Source organism: Protopterus annectens, chromosome 16.part0 (assembly GCF_019279795.1).
Source record: "Protopterus annectens isolate FY-2018-M chromosome 16.part0, PAN1.0, whole genome shotgun sequence".
NCBI lineage: Eukaryota > Metazoa > Chordata > Ceratodontiformes > Protopteridae > Protopterus > Protopterus annectens.
Genome location: NC_056750.1, coordinates 378,573,463 through 378,591,729, shown reverse-complemented (window position 1 = coordinate 378,591,729; position 18,267 = coordinate 378,573,463). Strand labels below are relative to the sequence as shown.

Sequence of the window (18,267 nt, the reverse complement as noted above, 5' to 3'; positions counted from 1 at the left end):
ACGCCATCCTTTTTCACACCCCCCTCCACCGTCCAGGAAAATCCCGGACCCGCCACCCAGTCAGCGGGAAATCGCAGCCTTTGAAATCTCAAAGCTGCTTCAAAAAGGAGTCATCCAACCGGTCCCCGCAGACCAGATCGGATTAGGGACTTACTCAAGATTCTTTTTGGTGCCAAAAAAGACCGGGGACTTGAGGCCAATTTTGGATCTCAGCAACCTAAATCGTTCAGTCAAGAAGTCCAAGTTCCGAATGGTCACCTTACAATCCATTCTCCCACTGCTGGAGAAAGGTGTTTGGATGTGCTCCATAGATCTCAAGGACGCCTATTATCACATCCTGATAGATCAGGCGTCCAGGAGACATTTGCGCTTCAGCGTGGGAGACAGTCATTTTCAGTTCTGCGCACTGCCCTTTGGTCTCACCACAGCCCCCAGGGTGTTCACCAAATGTTTGGCGGTCGTGACTGCTCACCTGAGGAGTCTAGGATTCCAGGTGTTTCCATATCTGGATGACTGGCTCCTGACTGCCACCTCCAGGCGTCTACTATTGCAGAACCTAGCAGCCACCATATCACTAGGCACTTCCCTTGGAATCACCTTCAATTGGCCAAAGTCTGTGTTGCTGCCATCTCAGCGCATAAGGTTCATCGGAGTAGAGATAGACTCAAACCAAATGCGGGTCTATCTTCCTACAGAAAGGATACAGACTATACAGGCTCAAGTCCGAGCCTTGCTTCTCAAATCCAAAGCCCCAGCCAGGAAGGTCCTGCCGCTATTAGGCTCCATGTCGGCCACTGTTCTCCTAGTCCCCTTAGCAAGATTGCATATGAGAATTCTCCAGTGGCTCCTATCGACCCAGTGGTCTTTTCAGGATCTCCCTCTCAGTCACCTCATATGGATCACGGAAACCTGCAAACGGCACCTCCGCTGGTGGCTGGTGTCCTCCAATCTGGATCAGGGACGACCCTTTGTTCCACCTCCTCCTACGGCCACATTGACGACGGACGCCTCCCAGACGGGGTGGGGGGGGCATTTCCTGGGCAGGTCAGTCCAAGGCAATTGGCATCCCGACGAGAGTCTCCTTCACATCAACATTCTAGAAATGAGGGCGGTGCTTCTATCTCTACAAGCCCTCCACGATTACCTCCCTCAGGGCGTAATCGCCATTCAGTCCGACAACATGTCAGTAGTCTGGTATCTGAACAAACAGGGAGGGACCAGATCCTACCCCCTTTGCAGAGAGGCCATGAGAGTTTGGGAATGGGCAGTAGCGACCAGACGTTTTCTGGTAGCGAATCATATCCCTGGGAAATCCAACGTGATAGCCGACAGACTAAGCAGAACTATTCTCTCTCCTCACGAGTGGTCTCTGAGCGATGCAGTGGCAACTCAGATCTTCAGCAGATGGGGAACTCCTTGTTGCGACCTTTTTAGCAACCCGCTGAACGAAGTGCAGAAAATTCTTCTCTCTCACTCCAGCTCCGGGGGAGATTCCCATGGACGCCCTAGCCCATCCTTGGCCCACCGGCTTGCTTTACGCCTTCCCTCCGGTTCCCCTCCTTCCCAGAGTGATCCAAAAGGCTCACTCAGGGAGCAAAATGATTCTAGTTGCCCCTTACTGGCCTCATCAGGTATGGTTTCCCTATCTTCGGAAGTATGCTCTGGACAGTCCATGGTTCCTGGATCAGATCCCGGACCTATTAATACATCAGTCGGGACAACTCCATCGGTCCCTTTACTCTTTGAAGTTAACAGCTTGGCTCCTCCTCTTCCGACTATAGTCAGAAATCATACTTTAGACCCGGATGTCATACGTATCTTATCCTCGGCCCACAAGTCTGCCACTAGGAAGTTGTATACTAGCAAATGGAAGAGATTTGCTATTTGGGCTCAACTCCGGGGTCTAGATCCCATCACTGTCCCAGTGTCAGAAGTCCTGAAATTTCTAACTTCCCTATTCAATCAAGGTTCTTCTGCCTCTACCATCAAGGTCCAATTGGCAGCTATTTCCAATTTTCATGAATCTATAAACCCACCTTTGATGAGCAACAGATTGTGTAAAACCTTCATAAAAGGTGCTGCGCTTTTACGACCTCCGATTTCTCATCCTGCTCCTCCGTGGGATCTCGATGTGGTATTACGTGCCTTAACCTCCTCCGCCTTGAACCGGCAGCAACCTGTGATTTGAAATTTCTTTCTTGGAAAACTGCCTTTCTGGTCGCGATTACTTCAGCCAGAAGGGTTTCAGAGCTTCAAGCTCTATCTGTCAAACCACCGTACCTGTTTTTTCACAAAGATAGAGTATCCCTCAGGCCTAACCCATCCTTTGTCCCTAAAGTTTGTTCCAGTTTTTGCCTGCAACAGTCATTAGAACTGCCAGTTTTCTTCCCAGAGTACTCAAACAAAGCAGAATACATCTTCCACACACTGGATGTTCACAGACAATTGCGATTTTATTTAGATAGGACCCAACAAACACGGAAAACAGATCAATTGTTTGTGTCCTTTTCGGACAATAAATTGGGCAAAGCCGTCACAAAGGTCACTATTGCCAAGTGGATCAGGGACTGTATTAGTCAGGCTTATTCCTCTTCTAATAAAGAGCTTACAACCTCTGTCAGAGCTCACTCTACAAGAGCTATGGCTACTTCAATAGCATTCCATTCTAAGCTTGCCATTAGCGACATTTGTGCTTTGGCTACGTGGTCTTCTCCGCACCTTCATTTCCCACTACAAATTGGATGTGGCATCTCGGGGTGAGCTTCATTTGGTTCCACAGTTCTCAGGAGTGTTTTCCAGTGAGCCACCCAGGAATCAGGTGCTAGGGGCTGTCCCATCAGTACAGAATGTAGGCGAGATAGGATCACATAACATCTTTTAGTTATGTACTTACCATAACTTTAGATGTTTGGAATCCATCTCGCCTACATTCCTAATCCCACCCTCCTTCCCCTGCCTTGGAGATCAGAAGAGACGGACGGTCCAGTACTATTGTTTCATCTTGAAACATCTGGCAATGTTATATAAACAGTTATGTGTGTGTGCATGAGTGCGGACAAACAAGATCTGGGGAAGTAGTGGTGGTGCATCCTGGGATATAAAATAGCTCAGCCAATAAGAGGCTTCGCTCTATAGCATAGCGTGCTGAGTCGGAGCCGAGGATCGGCTCCGAACCCATCAGTACAGAATGTAGGCGAGATGGATCCCAAACATCTAAAGTTATGGTAAGTACATAACTAAATGTTTTCCTACTTTAAAGGTTGATTTTGCAAATTTATCATGACGAAATGACATTCTTATATCATCTGAAAAATTTTTGCCAACCTGCAGTTGTGCTTTCAGTTCCTCATCTGATGAGCTATACAGTTTTAAATCATCGACAAAGAGAAGGTGTCATTACACTTCGTTGTTTTCTAGGAGCCAAATTATAGCCATGGCCTAAGCTTTTAAGTAAACAGCTTAATGGGTTAAGAGCAAGGCAGAATAGCAATGATGACAGTCACCCTGGAGTGTCCCCCTTTGAATTTTTATCCCTAGTGTAGAGTGTATTTTATACATTTTTAAACACTCTTTTGTCCATGAATTTGGGATACTTTCAAATGCTTTTTTGTAGTCATACTTAGATTCTTCCCCTTTTTACAGTTCAACACTATGATTTTATTTAACAGCAAATGATCTTTTGTTCCATATGACTTTCTTTTATTGCCTTTTTGTTCTACTGCCATAATTGAGTTTTCTTCTAAATGACTATAAACTCTGTTGGCATGAATTCCAGTGTATAGTTTATACGTCTTTGGAAGGCAAGTTATTGGTCTATAATTTTTAAAGTAACTTGTAGGATCACTCTTAAGTAGTAGAATTGTCTTTCCTGTTAGCCAGGTTGGTGTCTCTAGGGTTGCCACCTTTCGTCATGGCTAAACCCAGAGTAAAGCCACACCCCTCGCGTTACCAGTAACGCCCACCCATCCCGCCCCCACTTCCACCTACATCCTGCCCCTTTTGTGATGTTACAATGACATCACCTCACAGGGAACACCCTCTTTTTCCGTTCCTGCTTTCGGCTGATTTACTATGCTTTTCTGTAAAAAAGCATAGTAAATCAGCCGACTTACAAACTCCAATAGTCTGTTTCCTTTTTTATACAGAATACCGGAGTTTGTACTGTGTTTTTCCAGACTACCGGAGAATCGGTTTGATGTCTGGATAGTCCGGAAAAAAATGGAGGAGTAGCAACCCTAGGTGTCTGTTCAGGGCATGCTTATAAATAGTTCTTACTCACAGCTAAATCTTCGCGCAAAGATGTTAATATTGCATCTGGGCCTGGGGTTTTCCAGTTGGAGACTTTTTTCTTAACTTTGTTTCAATCACTGTGGCTGTTACTTCATGCCATTTCTTATCCTGTACTTTTAAACTTCTTATTCTTTCTTTTACTTCTTCTTTCCATTTAGCATCTTATTTATGTTCCACAGGATCTTCATAAATACTTCTCCAAAATATATCTTTTTCTTCTTTTTTTTTGGTGGTCTTTCAATTCCTTTTACATTGTTTCCCAACTCTGTAGAACACATTTTTGGGTCATCGATAAATGGCTTATTTTGTACTTTTCCTTTATATTTATTTCTGTATCTTCTAAGTTTTTCCGCCTGCGCTGATATTTTTAGCTTGTTATTTGCAATAGTGCATGATATATCCTGGTGTGTTCTAATACTGCACATTGCTTTTATTATGTCTGCCTTCCTTAGTATTTTTGTTGATCTGCTCCCTCTTCTGTATTCTACTAACAATGACACTTCTTGTGTTAATTGCTTTATAGTTTTCTCTATTTGATACTTCTATGATGATATTTGATTTTTCCCCTTCCTTTCCCTCACTACCCTGTGTTCTTGCAGTAGGAGTTTTATCAGTTATTAATTTAGCTGCACAGTAATATATTCTGTTTACTTCTGTTATATTGCATGGCTCTCTATGGACTGTCCTAATTAACTGTGTTCATTTGTTTTATTACACTTCTGACTTTTTGAGTTTTATTGACCTTCTGCAGTCTATTTCTTTCATTGATCTTAATGTCTATCTATCTTTGTTAATAAAGCAACTCTACTCTTAGCCTGTTTTCTTCTAAAATGAAGGCACATTTTCTATTTTCTATTCCCTGTGGGCATTCTGTAGAAAGTTCTGTAGCATCTTCCTGTCGCACCTTCTTTTCAATTTCATCTTATGCTAGCCATTGCTCTGTCATATGGGAACTTACTGGCCTATCAGTCCTCAACATTGACTGCGTCAGAGTTTCCTGTTCCTTCCCTTGCTGTCCAACTTCAAGTGGACGGTTATATTGGTTTACCGTGGAAGGTTCAAAAATATTTTCATTTGGCACCTGACCAATTGCTTCCAGTTTCACTGGTTTCCCCTTAATTTGGATATCCATTGCTTTATCCTGTTGTGGTGCTTTCTGAATTATATTTTCTACACTGAATCTTTCCCTTCGCAGGTACTGCATAACTTCAGTTTCTATTTTTTTAACTTCTCCATTACTGATCTCCTTTTCTACTTCTCCTCTGTCTTCTTATTTTTTGTATTGTAACGTTTTCCATATCTGGATTCCTTTGCCTGTATTTCTCTTCGAATATCTTTGGTGCTCCTCTTTTGTATTGGTTAGTTTTGCTTTCTCCTTGGCATAAATGTTACACCTTATTAAATTTCTTTTTCTTTCCCATGTCCATAGTTGTTCTTCAGATGTCTCCTAATCTTCATGCTTCTCTTTACTTTGTGGACTCGCTCCATCATGCTGTGATGTAACCTGTGTTAGACCTTCTACACCAAATCTTTCACTTCGCAGGTACTCCATAACTTCACCTTCTATTTTTTTTTACTTCTACTTTACTAATCTTCTTTTCTACAGTCCCTCTTTGTGATATTTTCTTTATTGTGAAATTTCCCATATATGGATGCCTTTTCCTGTATTTCTCTCTGAATATCTTTGGTGCTGCTTTCTTCATATTGATTAATTTGGCTTTCATCTTTGTATAAATATTGTACCATGTCAGATCTCTCTTTCTTTCCCATGCCCATATTTTATTTTTATGAAAATGTGTAGGCTTTGTCATTTATCTTTTTGCACTTCCTCAGATGCTTCTTTTTCCAAACAGATCAATGTTTCTTGATTTATATTATACTGTTTTCTACAAATCTGTTGTATTAATGAATACAAATTGTATTTGAAGTTTCTGACAGTTTTTCTTGTGGAAGTATTTTTATTTCCTCTAATTTCTGTGTTAATCGTTTTGAATATCTTGTGTCTGGAAATTCTGGGCTTTTTGCATAACAGTAACAATATATCATTTCTTTCTTATCCCCAGTAGTCCACTTTATCTTTTGTATGGCTCTTCTTTGGTCTGTCAGTTTTTGTGATTTTTATGGACTACTACTTCCTTCTAATACAGGGGGGGCCATCCTCACCCTGGGCCTGGTCTGGCTCCATTGTAGGACTTTTTTTGTATTTTGAGGATTCTGCACTGTCATCTTTTCCAATCCTGGCACCAGTGTGCCTACCAGGATTGGGCACTTTTTTATCCTGGGTCTTGTGCACCCAGCTATCTTTTTTTAATTTTTAACCTACTTCTGTCCATGATATATGCTATATAAATACAATCGCTATATCAGTGTCGCCTTGGTGAGATTTTGTGAAAGCAGGGTCTACCTCGTGAAGGTATTCACCAAGACTTGAGGATGAATTCAATTTCAGCACTGCTACTCTCCCTTTCTTGCTGACTTTTCATCTCTTCATTTGGACCCCTACCTCCTGGGTGATCTCCCTGATGGACAAGATGGTGGACCTCATCTCTTGTCGGGCTTAGGATTCAGATGTTACAGAGCCAATCCCCAGAAGGCCAGATAAGTACTTGGTTGTGCCCAAGGATCGATCCATTATAGCAAGGGTCCCCCAGTAGCTCCTATGGTGGTAGCATCAGCCTCCAAGAAGGAACTTGCTGAACAGATTTCTTATGTCTATGCCCCAAATAGAGAGTTCAGAGTGTTAGCCAGGTTCGAGAGGCATGTTTATGCAACAGCGATCTTTGCTGTCACGTCACTGAACTATTTTGCACACACTACAGTATTTCAGAGGTTCTTGATGAGGGAGTTTTCTAATGTCCTCTTGGGGTCCATGTCTGCAGAGGGCAAGAAGAGAGTTTCATGGCAACTGGCCACCCTACAGTCCCTATCGAATGCCTCTGTGAGGCTTATTTCCCATGCCTAGGAGAGGCTTTGAGTGCCGATGGTTTAGGAATTGCATTGAGACAGCACAGATGGATGCACACCTCTGATTTTGCAGAGCATTTCAAGTCATCATTCATTAGCGGTCCTTTTGATTAATCCACTTTGTTTGGCTTCAAGTTGAAAGAAACCATGTTAAGTTGTCAATCTCGCCTTCATTCTTGCTTGATGGGTTCGGAGCCGATCCTCGGCTCCGACTCGGCACTTGCTTTAGCTCGAGAACTCCTTTTACCAGCTCGAGGCAGCCCCATATCCCATAATGCAAGGCAGTAAGTACCCAGATCTCGTTTGCCGCTTCGCTTAGGAGGTCTTCTTTTTACCAGCTCCTGGTAAGTTGTTCACTTTTGTGATTTTTCAAGCCCCTTTTTAGTATAAAACTAATTTTTTGATAGTTTAAGTTTATTTTTCTATCCTTTCTGACAGAAATTCCCTGTCTCTTTTAATTTTTTGTTAGTCAATTTTCCCTATCCCATCCCCCCCCTGTTAGGGTGTGTGTGTTGGTGTTTTATAGAATACCTCTTGGTATTTTGTTTAATTTAATTTGACTGGTGTGTGTGTGTTGTGTTTTCGGCACCATGTCAAAGGAGAGGGTCTCAGGTTTTAAGAAGTGTGACTCGTGCTGTCAGAAGATGTCTCTGACAGACGGTCACACTTCTTGCCTGTATTGTCTGGGCCCTCTTCACCTGCAGGACTCCTGTGCTATTTGCCACTCCTTCAGCCAGAGAGTCCTGCAGGAGGCGTAATAAGTTGATTCTTAGGGGCCTTCTTAAGCCGGAGGGCTCTCCGGCTAAGTCGGCTCCACCAAAATCAACAAAACCTGCCAAGGCCCAGGCTTCTGTATCTAAGCCTGCGGCCTCGGCTCCGACTTCGTACTGAGTCGAGATCGGCTCGGCTGGAGCGATTCTGGCAAACAGCTTTCGGCACCGATGGCTATCGGTGCCGAATCTATTGTCCGCCGATGTCGGCTCCAATCGGTTCCGACACCCATGTGGCACAGGCATCGGTGTCGGCTCCGATCGGCTCCGACCGTTACTTTGGTGGCTGTATCGGCTCCGGCTGGAGCCGATACATCGAAGCGTTCTGTCGGCTCCGAAGTCGGCGCCGACAGGATCCATAGTATCGGCTCCGATGGCTCATTCCAGGAAGAGGTCGAGGTCTCCTTCCTTGGAGCCGATACTTTCGCTCGGCTTCACCTCTTCTATCGGGCGGAGCCATCGGGCCGATCTTCAAGGTCATCCAGGTTGTCAGATCATGACCTAGAGAGTGGTCAGTAGATTACTCAAGTCACAGGTACTGGCCCAAATGTTACACAGTCCGTCTCAGCAGTCGTCTGTTGGTCCACACCCGTTACAGTTCCTCCTTCAACTCTACCCCAGAGCTTGGGTTGGAGTCTTCGGGCATGGTTACTGCTATGGCTGGAGGACGGATACCCCCTTCTGTTCCTTCAGCCTCTACTCTTATCTCCTCTTCCTTAGAGGGATTCGGTGGTCGGGCTTCCATGGTCTCCTCCGAGGGGGTGAGTGGCATCGGACCCTTGTCCGAGCCAGCTCTTCCCCTTGGAGCCTCGGGCTTGGTGAGCGCGGCGCCGACATCTCGCTCGGAGACTTCCCTTCGGTGGTCCCTGGGTTCCTAGCTCTTGAGCGGGTTCTCTCGGACCTCCGCGGGAGGGGAGCATCTGAGGTCATGAAGACTGTACTGGCCACTGGTATCAGTCAGCAGTCTGTTCCCGTAGCTCCTCCCTCTATAGTACCTGTTGACATCTCTGCCACTTCTCTTGCTACAGGACCCAGAGATCCTCCGCCTCAGGTTTCCCCATTGGGAATTTCCCCTCTTCCGAGGATTCTCCTGATGTTTGGAGATCCTCCTAGGAAGAAGGACTTGTAAGAGGAAGCATGTAGACTCCCCGAGTCTGTCACTTGGATACTGACTTTGATGAGTCAGAGGGATCCCTAGATCCCCTCTGAGGATGTCTCCTTCTCAGACATCCTAGAACTTCTGAAACAGAGGAAACTGGCCCACCAACAATCCCTCTGAGGATGAGTCAGTATACCTAGAGGCGTTTGGATCTCGGCCCTCCACCTCCTGGGTGTCTCCGCCTTCGACCCCTTATGCAGGTTATTGCGAAGGCGTGGGCAGCTCCTGACTCTGTAGAGCCAGTCCCTAGGAGGCCTTCTAAATTTATCACTGCCCCTAGTGACAAACAATTCCTTACCAAGGGTGTCCCGCTGATGCCATGGTGGTGGCTGCGGCCACCAAAAGGAACTTGCAGATCCTTCCGTGCCCGTCCATCCTCCTAATAAGGACTCTAGGACCATGGATAGGTGGTGGCGGATGTTTTCCTCAGCGACCTTTGCTATGCGTTGGCTGAATTACCTATGTCACTTCACCAGACTCCAAAGAGATATCCTGAAGGAGCTGGGAGAAGTAGTTCAGGATCCTACAGCTGCAGGGGCTCAAGAAAGATTGCTTAGCAGCTAGGAACCCTCAATTCCATTGCTAACTCCTCCATGCGGCTAATATCTTATGCTGCGGATGGGTAGTAGAGCCGCAGAGCACAGGTGTGGCTCTTAGGCGCCAAGCCTGGATGCGGCTATGTGATTTCGCGGATCCCTTTAAGGCGTCCTTCACAAATTCTCCCTTTGATGGGTCAGCTTTGTTTGGCCCTCAGGTGAAGGAAACCTTGACCAGGTGTGAGCAGGACGGCAAGACTCTTTCTGCTGTTGGAGTCCGTTTTCCACCCCTTCTAGGCCTTATCCCAAAGGACAGAAGGGTGGGAAGATGTGATTCCGTAAATCCCAAGGAGTCACGCGGATTCACGTGGTCAGTTTACCCCTAGAGGCAGAGGGGTAACAACAACAGGCGCCGCTCTAGAGGCAGAGGGGTCCGAAGAACCAGGGAAACAGGAGCCTCTCTCTGATAAGCCCTTTCAGCATCCCTGAGGTGTTGCCCGGCTGTCCCTCCTTGGAGGCAGTCGGGAAGATTATCACTGTACCCAGAAGCCTGGCATTCCCTCACTCCAAGACAGATGGGTACAGTCGATCATATCCAAGGTTACATAATTCCTTTCGAGGAAAGTCCTTCCCCTCAAGTTCCCTTCCAGATGTACCACCCGGTCTAAGGGACATTGCAGAGTTAGAAATCGTAAAACTACTGCAAAAACGAGCCATTCAGCCAGTTACAATAGACCATTCAGAGCCGGAATCTACTCAAGGTTCTTTTGGTCCCCAAAAGGCGGAGACTGAGACCAATATTGGATCTCAGCAGACTCAACAAGTCTGTCAGGAAGACAAGATTCGAATGGTCACTCTTCAGTCAATTCTGCCCTTCTTACAGAAGGACAACTGGATGTGCTCAATAGATCTTCAGGACGCGTACTATCACATCAAAATTCACAGGCGCTCCAGGAGATTTCTCCGCTTTCGGCTGGGGTCCAGTCACTTCCAGTTCAGAGCCCTGCCCTTTGGTCTCACTACAGCCCCAGAGTGTTCACCAAATGCATGGCAGTGGTCACGGCTCACCTGAGGCGTCAAGGATTCAGGTGTTTCCGTATCTCGACGACTGGCTCCTGTCAGCCACCACCAGGCATCAGCTTATACAAGCCAGGGATTACACAATAGACCTTTGTTCTCATTTAGGCATCTCAATCAACTTGAAAAGTCATCCTTATCGCCCTGCCAGTCTATTACCTTCATAGGCGCAAACTTAGACACTGTTAGGATGTCAGCTACCCTTACAGAACAAAGAGTTTCAGACATTCAGACTCATGTCAGGATCATTCTGGCCAGCAAGAAAGTACAGGCCAGAATGGTTCTAAAGGTATTAGGTCTCATGGCTGCGGCCATTACTCTTCTTCCCTGGCTCGATTCTACATCGCCTCCTTCAGTGGATGCTGTTCACACAGTGGTCATACCAGCAACTCCCAATGCGTCACCAGATTCTGGTGACACAGACATCTAAACAGCATCTTGCTTGGTGGATCACATCGTCTCAGGTTCACCAAGGCAGGTGCTTTGTACCCCGTCCCCGATAGCCACTGTCACCACGGATGCCTCCCTGATCGGGTGGGGGTCATTATCAGGGCAGGATGGTTCATGGGGCGTGGCAACCGTTCGAGTACCATCTGCACATAAATGTCCTGGAGATGAGAGCAGTGCTTTTAACGTTGCAAGCCCTCAACGACTTTCTTCCCATAGGGACAATTGCAGTCCACACAGACAACATGTCTGTAGTTTGGTATATCAACAAACAGGCGGAACCAAGTCCTACCCCTTGTGTCGAAGCTCAGACTTTGGCAATGGGCGATCTCCTCTCATCGGTTTCTGGTAGCAATGCATATCCCTGGGAAAACCAACATTATAGCGGACAGATTGAGCAGAGCTATCCTCATGCCTCACAGTGGTCTCTCAAGCAATCTATAGCGGAAGAGATTTTTCTGGAATGGGGTGCGTCCATGTTGCGATCTTTTGCTACTCCCAAAACAGCAAATGTCCAGACTTCTTCAGCCTCTTCCCTCTATCAGGCCATCCCCCAGAGACGCTCTGACCCAGGATTGGCCCAGGGACTTCTTTATGCCTTCCTCCATTTCCTCTGATCCCTCAGGTGATCCAGAAAGCTACCGTTTGAGAGCCAAATTGATTCTCATTGCACCTTACTGGCCTCGACAAGTTTGGTTCCGTTCCTCCATCATCACCTTTTGGTGCAGCCGTGGCATATGGTCCCAGTGCCAGATCTACTGATTCACCAATCCGGTCAGCTGCACCGGTCCATCCCTTCTCTCAACCTCACAGCATGGTTGCTCCACTTCCTTCCTTAGCCAGGCTTCCTTTGATCTCTAGCAGTTAGAGACATCATAGTAACTTCACTAAAATCCTCTACCAGGAGGATTTACACAAGCAAATGGAAGCGTTTCTCTTATTGGGCTAAGGCCCAAAATATTGATCCTTTTACTGCCCTGTTCAGGCAGTTCTGGACTTCTTAGCAGAGATTTTTCATGCAGGCTCCTCTTCTTCCACAGTCAGAGTTCAATTGGCTGCTATTTCTAATTTTCATGTCGGGATAGCAGATCATAATATTATGTCCCATAGGCTCTGCAGGGCCTTCTTGAAAGGAATTTTCCTACTAAAGCCTCCAATCAGGAATCCTCCCCCTCAGTGGGATCTAAATTTAGTGCTGACATCCTTGATTCTTCCCCTTGAGCCAGCTGTTTCTTGTTCCCTGAAATATCTTTCTTGGAAAACTTTATTCCTAGTGGCTATTACATCTGCCAGGAGGGTGTCTGAACTTCATGCTCTTTCGGTTCGACCCCTATTTGATTTTTCACAAAGACAGAGTATCTTTGAGAACTAATCCATCCTTTTACCTAAAGTCGCTTCAAAGAACAATCTGAATCAATCCATTGATCTCCTGTATTTTTCCTAACTATTCAGATAGAGCTGAACAAAAGCTACATTATCTTGGCGTCCACCGTCAACTTAGATATTATTTGGATAGAACAAAAAATTTAGAAAATCTGATCAACTTTTTGTTTCCTATGCGGATAATAAAAGGCCTTCCTGTTTCTAAAGTGACTTTGTCCAGATGGCTTTCTTGGTCATCACTGAAATTTATACACTCAGGGAAAACAGCTGTGCTCAAAACCTAAAGCACATTCAACTAGGAGTTTAGCTACTTCTACAGCTTTTCAAGCTAGACTTCCTTTGGACACTATTTGTGCAGTGACCACTTGGGCCACTCCTCACACTTTTGTTTCCCATTACAAATTGGACTTGGCCTCCAGGGACAGAGCCAGTTTTGGCTGTACAGTCCTCAAGAGTTTGTTCCATTGAGCCACCCAGGATAGAGGTGCTAGGACGGTCCCATCAAACAAGAATGAATGCGAGATTGACAACTTAACATTAAGAAGTTATGTACCTACCATAACGTTCCATGTTAGTTGTCTTCTCTCGCCTTCTTTCTTGCGACCCTCCCTCCTTCCCCTGGCCTGGACAGACCTTGTATAAGAAACTATTATGCTAAAGACCATTCAGACCTGGTCCTTTTTCCATCTGTAAGTTTCTTCTTCCCTTGGGAAGTATTTTATGCTTGGTGTTATTGCCCTTTGTCAACAAACGAGATCTGGGTACTTACTGCCTTGCATCATGGGATATGGGGCTGCCTCGAGCTGGTAAAAGGAGTTCTCGAGCTAAAGCAAGTGCAGTGGAGCCGAGGATCGGCTCGAACCCATCAAGCAAGAAAGAAGGCGAGAGAAGACAACTAACATGGAACGTTATGGTAGGTACATAACTTCTTATTATCTAGGAGTGAGCAAGCTGGGAAGACATTATCTGCCTTAGGGATATGCTTTTCTACTCCTCAAAGGACATTTTCCCAAAACCTTAGAGGTAGTAGGAAGACGTGGTTTCACATGTAGAAAAGCTCTTCCCAGGACTCCTATGGGGACAGGTCCCCCTGTGGCGGGGGGGAGACTTCAATGGTAGACAGTGGTCTCATGGCAGAGGAGGCCTGCAGACCAGGGCTTTGGAGGTCCTTTCTCTGAGAAGCCCTAACAGCTCTCCTGAAAGGTTGCCTGACTGCTGTACTCTGGAGGCATTTGGGGAGGGTGCATCCTTACACCTGGAAACCTGGACAGCCATCAACAAAGACACTTGGATGCAGAGGATCACATGCAGAGGTTATTACTTACCTTTTCCCTTCAGCCACCTAGTCAGTCTGCAAAATTTCCTGACATTCCACCCAGTCAGAAGAAAGCAGCAGCTATATAAATAGAAGAACTACTGGACAAAAGAGTCATCAAAATGGCCCCCCAGATTAGCAAGGATATGGAACTTACACATGGTTCGTTTTGGTGCCAAAGAAGAATGGGGACCTGAGACCTGTCTTGGATCTCAGCAGTTTGAGCCATTATGTCAAATGGTCGAAGTTCCAAATGGTCATAATTCAGTTCATTCTATCACTGTTGTACAAGGACAGTTGTATGTGCTTGATAGTATGCATCATGGAGATCTATCACATCAAAGTCTTCAGAAACGGCTATAAATCATTCCAAAAGCCTTCCAAATATTTCCAACAAAGAATACATGCTGCACCTTTTGCATGTTCATAGACAGCTTAGATTCTGTCTTCACAGAACAAAGGATTTCAGAAAATCAGACCAGCTGTTTGTTTCCTTTTCCAAAGTCAAGTTGGGCAAATCAGTTTCATATGTGACTATAGCCAGATGACTCACTGATTGCATTTCTTTTGTCTGGAACTTACATAGATAACATTTACTTACCACAATGAAGCATTAGTATTGTCGTTTTTCATCCTTCCTCAGCCTCCCACCCTACAACCCCCTTCCTACTTGGAAGTTTTTATTCCTGGTCTCCAGGTTTAACCTGAGGTGTATCATATTGCTTGCCTTTTGATGAGCACCAGTCCTGTTATTTCTTCTCTTGTTTTTTTTTCCTTGCAGACTAACTGGGATTTTATTGGTAATTATAAAGTATTATTGCTCACTATTGTGCTATGGGCAGTAATATAAGATGAGCAAAGGGCAAACTCGATTTGAGGCAAATAAAGCTAAAGGGGAGGATTATGGGTAAGGGGAGGAGCTCGAGCTATAGAGCCAAGTCTTTAGAAGTGGCCAAAGTAAGATCCTTGGTTGGATCTGAGACACATCGGTTGAGGAAGAATGAAAACAGACCACACAGATGCTTTGTTTTGGTGAGTATATAACGTTTGTATATGTTATATTAGTAGAGTATTGCAATTAGTAAGCTACACAGTGCATCCTAAGGTGAAGAGATGTATAGCGATTGCAATTGCATCAGTTCTACTTATATTAACTGGTATCTCTGAATCATGTACATGTCTTTTCAGTCTGTAGATATGATTTAAAGTTTTGCCTTTTTTAAGTTAGAGATCTTGCAATTCATTAATGTGGTCAGGAATAGATTTCCATGGAGAATGTGCTAGCTTGAGAAAAGATTTTTGCAGATGGCAGTGGAATATTTAGGTCTGAGTAGCACTAGTTTGATAGTAGCACTGCTCCTTAATGTGTTGGAGGATTTGTGTACTAGTAATGTGTTAGCCAGTGGTAGGCAGTAACAATCACTTAGAAGTTTGTAGGTAAGGGAGTTAGAAATCCTGGATGAGATAGAAAGCCATAGGGCCTTAATAGTAGTAGTGCTGTGGTGCTCTGTAGAGCTAGCAAATCTGAGAATTTTATTTTGGTTACTTGAAGGGCTGATGTGTTCTGCCCTGAAAAGGGAGCATTTATAGTTAGAGCATACTCAAGCCCGGGGAGAAGATCATTAACAGCAGCGGCTTAGTGTTCTTTGGGATTAAGTAAGTTGGTGAGTTTATAATGCATTGTGTACAAACCTTTGGTGTCGTGGAGTTGATGTGAGCATGGAAGGCTAGAGTGTCATCTAACAGTACCCCTAGAAGGAAGCACCCTGAGGGGGTCTTAAGTAGAAGAACCGTTATGTCATCTGGCTGTTCCCGAGATCACAACTGCATACTTAGTTGCACTGACTCTGAATTTATTTGTAAAAGCTAGTTCCTGGTCAATGAAAAGTCCTTTTTCAGTGAGGCAGAAAGATGTGGAATTGATTTGTGGGCACACGTTACAGTTATGTCATCAGCATAAAGTATTATTTCAGGCAAGGTAGATCCCATGACAGATTGTTTATAAATAATGAGAAGAGAATGGGATCTAGCACCAAACCTTGAGGAATTTTGAGAGAGCCAGATGAAAAGTAGTTGTTTTCCAGAAATGGTAAAAGCACTGTTGGTGAGTAATTTTGAAACCAGAGAGAAACATCTGAAAAAAAAAAAACCTTAACATCTGCCATTACTATTTTTTTTTTTCGCAGAAGGTTACAATTCAAAAGTTCAATCACTATTTTAAGGTCAAGAACTGAAGTCCCAGCCAGAAGACCTTTCTTTGTGCTAGAATAGATTTCTGAGATGAAAGAGATGATTGCTGTCTAAGTGCTATAATTTGGACAGAACCCATACTTGTTTGTCTGTGAGGAGGTCATGTTTCTCTGTATATTCTGGAATTTATTCATACACAAGTTTTTATATTGCTTTTGTTAAGGGGCAAAGGTTTACAAATGGCCTGTAGCTTATGGAGGTCTTTGGGTGAGATACATTTAGCAGAGGAATGGTAAGAGTTTGTTTGAAGCTGTGAGGAAGTACACCCATAGAAAGGGATGAGTTAAAAAATGAGCAATTGGTTTAATGAGTAGAGAAGGCTTTGTGCCTAGCATCGTTAAGTGTTGATAGTGAAAGTAGGGGCTGAAGTTGTAATTAAGTTGATTTAGGTGTTTCTGTATAGATTTAGCAACAACAGCTTTAAAGCAGTGGGTAGATAAGTAAGTCATTTGTGGAGAGGGATCATAGGTTCACTGTTAGTGATATTACAAATAGGGGGTTAGTTAGTGGGGGAGGAGATAAGTTTCTGGAGAATTCGTTTAGCAGGCTAAAGGGGATGTCTGATATACCTTCAAACTTTGGAAAGATTTTATTTCATAGTGATTTAGTACATGTAATAAACTGTATGAATTGAACACCTGGCAGAATTCATTGAATTTATTGCAATGCATTTATTTCCTGAGCATATGTAGAATAAATGTATTTTACTGAGCGATATAAAGACAGAGTTTTGAAGTAAAATACAAAACACTGATTTATTCTTTCTTCAGTCATTCTGTGGAAGTGTGCATTTTCCTTCAAAGAAGACAGCTACATCAAGAAGTTCTTATAGGCACAACACTGAAGGCACTAGTCTGATTGAACATGAAGGTAAGAGGAATCGTAGCAACAGTATTTCGTATTTTTCCTCTGAACTAAAATGGCTTACTGAAGAAAGCAAATTGCTGACGAGTTAATTTTTTAGAAGACTACTTGTATCTGTGGCTGTATCTTAAATTATGTACATTTTTTATTTTCAGTGGTGTTGTATATTTCATAATTGTGTTGCATTACTTTTGTTTGTTATAACTGTAAGCATATATTTTTAGGAGTTGTTTGCTTAAATTCTTATTTTGTGTCCTATTGGTTTGACAATGAGGAACCCTTCTTGATGGCTTCTCCTCTTGACTAGTCTTCATTCTGCATCAATTTTACAGTCATTCCATCACTTGGGGGCAGATGTGACACACATTAAATATATAAATGCACTCATCCCCCACATACACATCAGTTATTTTTTTGCTACTTTTGCAATTTGGATCATAATATTTGTACTGCTGGTGAGAAGCTGTTGCGTTTGCATTTCCTATAGGTTCATATGTAAGTACTAGGCTAGCTGCCCTTTTGGGCCATTTTAAGCTTAGCTAGTTTCACTTTTTGTGCTCGAAATAACCTATCCCATTTGGCTAGATATTTACCCAGCCCATGGACGATAATTATATATTACCCCTAATGAGAGTAACAGGGATCATACCATAGGTAATTTAAGAGGAACTATGCATGGGATAAAGCATTTAAGAGCTGCCTCTGTCCATTAGCTTTGGGGTTGGTATAATGGTTAAGGTGTTTACGTCATAAACATATTCTACAAGGTTTGAATCTTGCCCTTAGAAAGGAAGTTGCATAGGCTTAAAATAACACACAGAAGTATCTAACCTAGTAATTAGCTATTAGTTGTACAGGGGGCAGTCTTGGGATAAATTTTCCATTTCCCACACATAGATCTAAGTTGTGCTTGAAAGTGGGCAGGGATGAACGGTGTTTTATGTGGATGGGGGGTCCGTTCCATAGCAGCGGTACCCCATGTAAAATATACCTGTCCCTCCAAACTGTTTTGTTGATGTTGCAGAAGAAGTTTAGATCCCTAGACCGAGTGTTTTTGATGCTGTTTGTCTTGCTGATGTGCAGTAAATCCATCAGTAATGGGTTGGAGGATGCTTTGTATGCCAGACACAGGTCACCCCTTAGCAGTCTGTATGATGCAGAGTATAGTGACAGTGCTTTGAGTTGATCTGTGTAGGACATGTTGCTTAGGCC

General features: G+C 44.1%; 1 protein-coding gene across 1 annotated transcript in view; it reads left to right on the top strand.

The window, feature by feature from the left end:
- The window catches only part of CNTRL (centriolin), a 4,034,091-nt gene that overhangs the window by 3,929,072 nt on the left and 86,752 nt on the right, over positions 1-18,267 (top strand). Inside the window, 1 exon segment of the mRNA XM_044058259.1 lies at positions 16,962-17,061. Within this exon segment, the coding sequence (XP_043914194.1) occupies positions 16,962-17,061 (100 nt within the window).